Below are 11,533 nucleotides of genomic sequence, written 5' to 3'. Positions count from 1 at the left end.
GGCGCTTGAAGGTAAACAGCCACATTACCATCTCATCATCTCGGGTACTGCTGGGTGAACAGAGGCACATTTCGAATAAAGTCACATGCCCAAGGAGACACCACGTGTCTTAAATTACATGTGCTTCAGTGTGGGGTAGGACCGAAGCCCTAGAAACTCTCAGAAGCCAAGCTGCTGAACACGGTCACCCGCCCAACAATCTTCTCTGCGAACGACGTTGCTTCACTTCACCTGCACAGCACCGCGTGCTACCTTATGTCGACACAATATTTGACATAATCAGAGCAGATAATTAAACAAACACTACTGTGGGTATTCTAAGTGTTTTTCCCTCACAGCAAACACATGATAACAGAGAAACAATATATTTAGTGAACTTTGTAACATTCCTGTACACACGTCACATGTACACCGGTACATTCTATGTCCGCTTCAATCATTTTCATTCCATTTCTTCACCGACATCAAATGTGGCAATGTGGCGGCACAACTGCAATACTTTCAGCACAACACTATTCATGTGGGGATTTGAAACAATTATATAACAGAGAAGAAACGGACCATGTCAACAAATTCATGATTTGAAACAACTTTTCATGAATTTGTGCACTCAGTTGTTTGTTGTGCCATTTCCCAGAAATGTAGGAAATGTGTGATAAACTGATCGATTACCGCAGATTAATAATCATAACAATACTCATGTGAGGATGCAAAATGTTTCTAATACACAACAGAAACCAGTCAAGTAGAAAACAACACATTTAGCTAACCTTGTCACATTCTTGTACACAACAAACAACACAGAGACAGGTAACTTCTATGTCCGCCTCAATCAATAAAATCACATTACTTTTGACAGTTTAAATAGACATGTCACACTTACAAGTTTACACAATGTCATGTTTATTTTATTTCCTATGTGAGGGCGTTATAAATAAGTGACTTCTTGGAGTCAGTCATGGTGATGTCCACCCCGCTGACCACCTTCATGTTGACTGTGCAGTCACCTGGCAGCCCAACACTAAACATGGGGAGAAGAGACTCCCTCCACTCAACATCCAACTTTGCCAAAACAATCTCCCTGTCAAGGTCCATGAAGGCGAGTCTCCCCCTCCCCACATCCAGCACAACGCCATAGTGGAGGGTGGCCTGTGTGCCGGGTGTGGCAGACATTGTGTTTCTGTAACACTTCCCCCGCTCCCCCGGCTGACACACCCAGGTACAGAGACTCCCCCGGTGTATGCCACAGCTCCCTACATAGACACACCAGGAGCGGCGCTGTTCACCAACATACAACCCACTGTCCACCTGGCTCTCCTCCCCCACACCCATCTCCAGGACAGGCCACAACAAACATCCATCCACCACACCCACCCTGGAGTGGGTCTCCCAGTATCGTGGTGTGTGTGGGGCAGGGGTGACATTAGAGGGGGGTGGAGGAAGGGGGATGGGGGTGGAACTACAGGTGCCGCAGTATATCTGAAACCTGCCGCTGTATCTGTGTCGTGTGGCGGGCCGCGAGTTGACCAGCTCACCGTCTGTAGTTACGTGGCAGCAGTCTGTGTTGGCTCGATCAGCGTCCAGTTGTAGTTTAGGACCTGGAAATATACATTTTGTTTACAGTTTACCAAATTTCCTGACTTCAGATAACAAATTAGTCATTTTATTGTGAACCTCGTTTCAATGTTTACAAAACGCCGCACTGAACGATCGGCTGTCATTTTCGTCTGTCTGTGAATTTCAACATAACAATGCCCTAAATAGTGACAATAACGCTGTGAAATTATTTGACTGGGTATTCAAAATGTTTTTCATACATTTTTATGTGCATTTGTAAACAAATGAATGCTGTTTTAAATACTTTTTCACAAAGTTGTAGTTGAGCTGTTTTGTGTCAGAAATCAGAAATAGGCGACAACAGCCTAAATATACAAGTGTTTCCACATTATTTCACGATAAAACTATCATCATGGCAATTCTAAACTCTTCTTGTACAATTTTGTAAACAATAAGATGGAAAAAGCTGTTGTTTGACGATTTTTTTACACGTGAGTGTTCAACAAACACAGTGTGAACAGGTAACTTCTACGTCCGCTTCAGTCACTGGCCACAGTTTCAGCACACTCGCTGGGCGGGAGGATGTCGCGTCATGTGTTGTGACTGGGACACGATGTAGATTATTGTCACATGACGATTATTAATAATGTTGTCGGGGATATCATTTAATACATTCTCAGTATTTAATGCACCAAATTCTATAACAGTTCCCACAGACATCAAACAGAAAATAACTAAACAATATATAAATAACAACGATCAACATTGAGCAAAACCTATATTATCCTGCGGATAGACAAGTCAACAATGCTAAATGATCACTGACTAATTTGCCGTTGTGTAGTTATTGTTGTAGCTGTAAAATGCACAATACATGTAATTGTATAAAATAATTCAATTATTACAGGCCATTTAATTTTGGTTTGAAAGTATTAATAAAATAACTTTCTTTTATCTTTCTCCATGCATCATTGTCACATTTGTAAAATGGGAATATCACAAAATTGTGTGTTGTATTCCCGACACACGGATCAATGTGTTGACTGAGTGGGATACACCGGCAAGAGGGGTCCCTTATTTGTTGTCGGGGGACCCTCACTCTCGCTCTTAGGTTGTCCCCTGTCTGATTCAAGGTTGTAACTAAAGGGAGAACACTCTCGTTAGGTTTATCTTTAGGTTTTAAAAGATCACAATGGTTTTGTGATTTAGCCTTGTTTATTGCGTCTCCTACTATTTTACTATTTTGCTAGGGTAGTTTCTTTCTAAAAGTGACTCGCTCAGTTCATCGAGTCTACATTGTGCACGATCTGAAGTAGATACTATCGCACAGATTCTACGCCCTGTTTTTAATATGACGGGGTGACAGGAATTGTAATTGAGGTATTGTTTGGAATCGTTTGGTGTGTAATATGCATCTGTTTCAATTTTATTGTTTGAAATTGTAACCATTACATCTAGAAACGATATATTGTTATCGCTCATCTCTAAAGTAAAGATTAAACCTGGATGGAGTGTCTGTAAACTATCTATCAAATTCCTAATTCCGATTCCATAGAACAAAACAATCATCTAAAAATCTTTTCCATTTATCTTGAAATCCCTGTCCAAATTCAATGCCGAATTTTTTATCAACTTTTGAGTAGTTTTTCCTCTAAATAACCAAGTAAAGTTGTATAAGTAGGGGCCATTTTTGTCCCCATTGATGTGCCTTTAATTTGTTTGTAATGCGAACTATCAAAATTAAAAGTGTTATTGTTTAGAATAAATTTAATACTATCGATAACGAAAATGTCTTCTCGGATTTCCGAACGGTGTTTATTTATCCAGTATTCAATAGCTTCTGTGACGAGATCATGGGAATGTTGAACAGAAACTAACTACATCAAAACTGACCAACTTTGTACCATTTTCGACTGAGGCGGGAAGTTGGTTCAGAAAATCAGTGGTATCTGATATGTAGCTCTTGACATGTTTAACTGTTGATTTCAACTGATTCTGTGTATGGGACATTTGGGTCCTGCAATTATTGGCTGTAATTTAAAATCATTTACGGGGGGTATTTTGACATAAGCAGAATTCAATGTTCGACATTTTTCTTGGATCTGTGCGCTCTTATGAGCTTTAGGGCAGCCATAAAAGTTACTTTCTTTCGATTCAAAATTAATTAAATAATCCTCTTCGTTTTTAGTAAGGCATTGAGAATGTGAATATACTAATCTTTTAAGATTAAGTAATACAGATTTTTCCGAAATTGTCTGAAAGCCTTCTGTAACAAGATTCGTCTTTTAACATTTCCAATGAGAGTTCTTGGTAATAATTGCTGTCCAAAATTATTACAGCGCCTCCCTTACCAGCTTCTTTAATAACAATTGAATCGTTTGATAATCTGTTAAGAACCGCTCGTTCATGTTTTGTTTTGTTTTGTTTGATTTACCTCTTTGAGGGTTTACAGTAAAGGTTAAATCTTTGAGGCGGTTAACAACATTGTCTTACACTTTGTTACTATCAGGTATTGGAGTGAAGGCGCTTTTGTTTCTAGCTAATGAAGTATCTTCGTTATTGGCATCAATATACAAAATGATTTAGTAATCTCAATTTTCTACAAAAATCAGACACATCTGTTTCTAGTTCATGTAAATCCTGTTTCAATGGAGTAGAGGTGAAATTTATACCTTTAAGTTATACAGAAATGTCCTCCTTGGTCAGATCTACACAAGATAAGTTGATCACTTTTGATTTGCAATACAACCTCCAAATATTTATACATTTACCCGAGCGATAATTCTCGTTAGAAGTCAGATTCAGAAATGTTCTTTCTCATATTGACCACTGACGCCACTGTTTTCAAGACAGAATTCGAAAACTTCGTCATTAAGAGTGAGTGAGTGAGTAGGGTTTTACGCCGCCTTTAGCAATATTCCAACAATTTCACGGTTGGTGACATCCGAAATGGGCCTTACACATTGTACCCATCTGAGGAATCGAACCCAATCCTTAGGCGTGACGAGCGAACGCATTACCCACTAGACTACAAGTGCCCCAAGTTATTAAGAAAGAGGCATTAAACATGATGATATTCTCATTGCGCCAGACGAGTATCGCTTGCCATAGCAACATGCACGGCCTTCATCATCAGTATCACACACATATGCACACTTACGATAAGCATGTACATCACAATACATGAGTTTGTTAATTCTTATAAACCTTTATAATCATTGCCATGCACGTGTTGTGGCGCAGTTTAAAGTGACAATGCAATAATATTGTTTAACGCCGCACTCGGATATAGTCAAATATGGCGGAATAATCATAAACAGAAATTTAGCATGTAAAGAAAGAATCATGACGTGTTGCTTAAAAGAAAGAAAATGTGTTAATTAACTACGATCACTCGGCCTTAACGATTCAGACCTCCACCCAGTTGCATGTGTCAATATATGGAATAGAATGATTTTATCTACAAGTTTTTATGGATGTGAATTGTTACCAGCCAAAGAAACAAAGAAATTCATTAATTCATTCATCAACCATGTCGGGCACGTCGCCTCTTACGACTAGCATAGTTTTCTATCAGATTCTAAAATGAAATAAATGTCTCTAAAAAAGTATCAAGTGCAACATTACAACAATTTGTCTAAAAGTTTCATTCAGAAACAGCATTGAAGAGGAACGTTAACCCGAACGCAAAAAGAATGTTTTACCGTAATGATTGTTACCAATGAAATTAACCGCCTTAGCAACGTCCTTAGTAACAGGGGTCGACAAGGGGGAAATACTATGTCAGGTGAACTGATAAACTGAAATCTACAATGCCATAGTTCTTACGTGAATTTCTGAATCGACTTTGTTTCAGTTTGTTGTGGAATGATTAGGATTTACGTTTCACAACATATGCATAAGCTTAGAGTAGGAATCGTCTGTAAATATTATCCATGTCACTACGACTCAACATATAAGTGACGGGAGGTATTAAGACTCAATGCCGGCATACTAAAAGCATCTGGAGAACAACCGAACGTTGTAATGTCAACACTCGGAAATCAACACCTCTACAAAAATGTGTCCACTGAAAACAACCGAGATGCTCCAGGCATTTGAAATACTGGATATTATAAACTGCTGGAAGTAGCCTGGTGGTTAAAGCGCCTGACAGGTCAAAAACATCAGTTCGATTCCAGACAAGGGTACACGCCCATTTTTGGTGTCTCCAGCTGTGATATAGCTGGAATACTGCCAAAGGTGACTTAATATCTACTCATTCACTAACTATATACGTCGCATATAATGGATTGTTCTACGTCTGTTTGAGCAGTGTTCCGGCTTCCCTACAGTGGTCTGTTAATATACAAGTCTGACCAGACACCAGTGGCGGAAAGTAACTTTCCTTAACGTCAGTGCATAATGGCACACGGTGAGTCAGGTTGAGTTTCACTAAAGCATGTTACAAAGAGTACAATATACTTACAGATGATGTATTTGACACTGCTGCCCTCTCTGAGGATGTGCATTGGACAGAAAGAGCCTGCAAAAATATAGTTTAAGTTTAAAACACAATTTTGGCGCATTTGTTTCTGATGAAATGTGAGTATGGTTTATTTTCACAGTTGACCTGCACAGCTTGCAGACAGTGAATCTGTGAGGGGTGTTTTACAAAATTATAAAACAGTATTTCAGTTGTACCATGGTGTGTCAGTTTGGTTGGGGAGTGCCATGAGAATTAATGTAAGTCTTCACGGCGAATTGTTCGCCTCAGAGGACTGGGTCAATCGTGTCCCACACACAGGTGAAGCACCCTCACACAAGTGAAACACACAGTAGTGAAGCACCCTCACACAAGTGAAACACACAATGATGAAGCACCCTCACACAAGTGAAACACACAATGGTGAAGCACCCTCACACAAGTGAAATATCCAGTGGTGAAACGCCCTTACACAAGTGAAACACACAGTGGTGAAGCACCATCACACAAGTGAAACATGCAGTGGTGAAGCACCCTTACACAAGTGAATCACACAGTGGTGAAGCACCCTTACACTAGTGAAACACACAATGGTGAAGCACCCTCACACAAGTGAAACATGCAGTGGTGAAGCACCCTTACACAAGTGAAACATACAGTGGTGAAGCACCATTACACTAGTGAGACGCACAATGGTGAAGCACCTTACACAAGTGAAACACACAATTGTGAAGCACCCTCACACAATTGAAACATACAGTGGTGAAGCACCCTTACACAAGTGAAACACACAATGGTGAAGCATCCTTACACAAGTGAAACATCCAATTGTGAGTGAGTGAGTATGGTTTTACGCCGCTTTTAGCAATATTCCAGCAATATCATCGCGGAATACACCAGCAATGGGCTTCACACATTGTACCCATGTCGGGAATCGAACCCGTGTCTTCGGCGTGACGAGCGAACGCTTTAACCACTAGGCTACCCGACCGCCCCCATCCAATGGTGAAGCACCCTTACACAAGTGAAACATCCAGTGGTGAAGCACCCTTACACAAGTGAAACATACAGTGTTGAAGCACCCTTACATTAGTGAAACATCCAGTGGTGAAGCACCCTTACACTAGTGAAACATACAGTGTTGAAGCACCCTTACATTAGTGAAACACACACTTGTGAAACACCTTACACAAGTGAAACACACAATGGTGAAGCACCTTACACAAGTGAAACACACAATGGTGAAACAAACTCACACAAGTGAAACATACAGTGGTGAAGCACCCTTACACAAGTGAAACACACAATGGTGAAGCACCCTCACACAAGTGAAACATACAGTGGTGACGTAACCTTACACAAGTGAAACATACAATGGTCAAGCACCCTCACAAAAGTGAAACATCCAGTGGTGAAGCACCCTAAGACAAGTGAAACACACAATGGTAAAGCATCCTTACACAAGTGAAACATCCAGTGGTGAAGCATCCTTACACTAGTGAAACATCCAGTGGTGAAGCAACCTCACACAAGTGAAACATACAGTGGTGAAGCACCCTTACACAAGTGAAACACACAATGGTGAAACACCCTCACACAAGTGAAACACACACTGGTGAAACACCCTTACACAAATGAAACATGCAGTGGTGAAGCACCCTTACACAAATGAAACATACAGTGGTGAGGCACCCTTACACTAGTGAAACACACAATGGTGAAGCACCTTACACAAGTGAAACACACAATGGTGAAGCACGCTCACACAAGTGAAACATACAGTGATGAAACACCCTTACACAAGTGAAACACACAATGGTGAATCATCCTTACACTAGTGAAACATTAAATGGTGAAGCACCCTCACACAAGAGAAACATACAGTGGTGAAGCACCCTTACACAAGTGAAACACACAATGGTGAAACACCCTCACACAAGTGAAACACACAATGGTGAAGCACCCTCACACAAGTGAAACACACAGTGGTGAAGCACCCTCACACAAGTGAAACAAACAGTGGTGAAGCAGCCTCACACAAGTGAAACAAACAGTTGTGAAGCAGCCTCACACAAGTGAAACAAACAGTGGTGAAGCAGCCTCACACAAGTGAAACACACAATGGTGAAGTACCTCACACAAGTGAAACACACAATGGTGAAGCACCCTCACACAAGTGAAACACACAGTGGTGAAGCACCCTCACACAAGTGAAACAAACAGTGGTGAAGCAGCCTCACACAAGTGAAACACACAATGGTGAAGCACCCTAACACAAGTGAAACGTACAGTGGTGAAGCACCCTTACACTAGTGAAACACACACTGGTGAAGCACCCTTACACAAGTGAAACACACAATGGTGAAGCACCCTTACTCAAGTGAAACACACAATGTTTAAGTATCGTTACACTAGTGAAACATCCAGTGGTGAAGCATCCTTACACTAGTGAAACATCCAGTGGTGAAGCACCCTCACACAAGTGAAACACACAATGGCGAAGCAACCTCACACAAGTGAAACACACAATGGTGAAGCACCCTCACAGAAGTGAAACATCTAGTGGTGAAGCACCATTACACAAGTGAAGCACACAATGGTGAAGCACTCTCACACAAGTGAAACACACAGCTTAGTCATGTTGTAGTTTCATAATTTTCATTTTAACCAACACACATAGCTGATATATATCGTGTATGCTCCGTGCAATGCTCATCTGACACAGCCACGTGTAAGTGGAACAGTTTATTATGATACGATCGGGATCTCTTCATCAGCGACTGAGGGATGTTTTACTCCCTTGGTACAACTTGAATTGAACTTAATTAGTTTTACCAATCGTGCTTTTTTCGAAAATTCCATGATCGAAAATGAATTAAATCGACATGAAAGATATAAACGGCATTCTAAAGATAACCGAATCATTCACGGATCCAGAATTGCGTCCTTTGGCCTAAATGTTAAACACGAACAGATCAACAATACAAAATGTGCTTCCTTCTTTTGCACAAGCGACGTTACCAGGTGAAGACTTTGCAGTTTCTTTCGAACGAACAGTCGACGGGTTAGTGTCTTCGATGTCCCAATTCGCAATGTCTGTCACACATACACATTGGCAAGATAAATTAATCTCTGATATATCTGATATCTACAGATTATGGCCGTCTAGGTTTGTGGTTTAAATTATAAAGCATGCAGTAGACAATACGTATATGCCGTGGGTGAATTGACAAGGCAAGATGAATCGTGTTCCTTGAATACATTGTAACCCCTTGGATGAGGACTCGCCGGAGAGGGACTAGCTGATGGTAAGGGGATTGCCTAAAAGTCGGGCCGGGCCGGGCCAAGACGGGCCAAAGTGTTATTGGCTAATTACTTAATTATCGGCGATCATATCTACATATTATTGATGCAACATACACACATGACACTACTGAACAATCACCAATCCAAAACGTGCAGCATAATTAAGTAATTCGGAGTAAATCACTTAAAAACTAGAAAGTGGAGCTGTGTGTTAGCGTCGCTGATCTAGGTAACATGTAAAAGAGGAATCGTTAAACGAAATAGGATTTGACACGTATCAAATACTTCTAGCTATCGTCATACGAATTTCCATCTGTCGGCATAGCGTTTATATTATAGGAACGTACTATATCTAAGTAAATACCACTTTATAACGTCACTGTTCATCGTATTTAAAGCAGACACGTTGGTTAAAGTAGACCTCTTCTCCCTCTACTCTCGACAGTCACACAGTTCGCTCCGACTTGGCCCGGGCTGTCAAAATCAACTTTAAACAGACAGATTTATCTTCAAATGTGATTACCTCTATAGATTAGTGTTATATCTACATATACATCACTTTATAATGTTACAGATCGCAGTATTTATAGACAACAAGGGGCTCAAAGTCAAGCCCTTTTCCCTCTACATTCTCAACATAGTCTCTATCAGAAGTGTTTGGCTTGTGTTGGGTCCGACTTGGCCCGGGCGGTCAAAATCAACTTTAAACACACAGATGTAACTTCAAATGTGATTAAATCTATAGATTAGTGTTATATCTACCTATACACCAATTTATAATGTCCAGGTGTATCGCATTTAAAGAAATCTGCGCCCTTAAAGTGAAGCATTTTTACTGTATTTTCTTTAAAAAATCCAAGTCAGAAATGTTCGGTCCGACCTGGCCCGGGCTGTTAAAATCAACTTAAACCTCACAGATGTATCATCAAGTGGATTCACATCTATAGATTAGTATTATATCTACCTATACACCACTTTATAATGTCACAGATTGCAGTATTTATAGACAACAAGGGGCTCGAAAGTGAAGCCCTTTTCCCTCTACATTCTCAACATAGTCTCTATCAGAAGTGTTTGGCTTGTGTTGGGTCCGACTTGGCCCGGGCGGTCAAAATCAACTTTAAACACACAGATGTAACTTCAAATGTGATTAAATCTATAGATTAGTGTTATATCTACCTATACACCAATTTATAATGTCCAGGTGTATCGCATTTAAAGAAATCTGCGCCCTTAAAGTGAAGCATTTTTACTGTATTTTCTTTAAAAAATCCAATTCAGAAATGTTCGGTCCGACCTGGCCCGGGCTGTTAAAATCAACTTAAACCTCACAGATGTATCATCAAATGGATTCACATCTATAGATTAGTATTATATCTACCTATACACCACTTTATAATGTCACAGATTGCAGTATTTATAGACAACAAGGGGCTCGAAAGTGAAGCCCTTTTCCCTCTACATTCTCAACATAGTCTCTATCAGAAGTGTTTGGCTTGTGTTGGGTCCGACCTGGCCCGGGCGGTCAAAATCAACTTTAAACACACAGATGTATCTTCAAATGTGATTAAATCTATAGATTAGTGTTATATCTACCTATACACCAATTTATAATGTCACAGATCGCAGTATTTATAGAAGACATGGGGCTTAAAGTGAAGCCCTTTTCCCCTCTACATTCTCAACATAGTCTCTATCAGAAGTGTTTGGCTTGTGTTGGGTCCGACTTGGCCCGGGCGGTCAAAATCAACTTTAAACACACAGATGTATCTTTAAATGTGACTTAATCTATAGATTAGTGTTATATCTACCTATACACCAATTTATAATGTCCAGGTGTATCGCATTTAAAGAAATCTGCGCCCTTATAGTGAAGCATTTTTACTGTATTTTCTTTAAAATAATCCAAGTCAGAAATGTTCGGTCCGACCTGGCCCGGGCTGTTAAAATCAACTTAAACCTCACAGATGTATGATCAAATGGATTCACATCTATAGATTAGTATTATATCTACCTATACACCACTTTATAATGTCACAGATTGCAGTCTTTATAGACAACAAGGGGCTCGAAAGTGAAGCCCTTTTCCCTCTACATTCTCAACATAGTCTCTATCAGAAGTGTTTGGCTTGTGTTGGGTCCGACTTGGCCCGGGCGGTCAAAATCAACTTTAAACACACAGATGTATCTTCAAATGTGATTAAA

General features: G+C 40.2%; 1 protein-coding gene across 1 annotated transcript; it reads right to left on the bottom strand.

Annotated features, from left to right (window-relative positions):
- Positions 1 to 882: 882 nt before the first annotated feature.
- On the bottom strand, positions 883 to 6,369 carry LOC125376805. Its single transcript, XM_048388797.1, has 2 exons — positions 6,026 to 6,369; positions 883 to 1,598 (listed from the first exon to the last, which is right to left on the bottom strand). The coding sequence occupies exons 1-2, from the start codon at positions 6,123 to 6,125 to the stop codon at positions 916 to 918; spliced, it is 783 nt and encodes a 260-aa protein (XP_048244754.1). The 5' UTR covers positions 6,126 to 6,369; the 3' UTR covers positions 883 to 915.
- Between the last annotated feature and the right edge of the window lie 5,164 nt (positions 6,370 to 11,533).

This window comes from Haliotis rufescens, unplaced genomic scaffold, assembly GCF_023055435.1.
Source record: "Haliotis rufescens isolate VD_foot unplaced genomic scaffold, xgHalRufe1.0.p SCAF_79, whole genome shotgun sequence".
Classification (NCBI taxonomy): Eukaryota; Metazoa; Mollusca; class Gastropoda; order Lepetellida; family Haliotidae; genus Haliotis; species Haliotis rufescens.
Note: the sequence above shows the minus strand (reverse complement) of the source record. Positions and strands in the feature narration are given on the sequence as shown.

What these genes read in the sequence shown, in the direction of transcription:
- LOC125376805 (XM_048388797.1), bottom strand. Translation starts at nt 6,125, where the DNA reads ATGCGCCAAAATTGTGTTTTAAACTTAAACTATATTTTTGCAGGCTCT. An exon ending in CAGTGTCAAATACATCATCT is followed by an intron (nt 1,599 to 6,025) that starts GTAAGTATATTG and finishes GTATATTTCCAG; the next exon opens with GTCCTAAACTACAACTGGAC.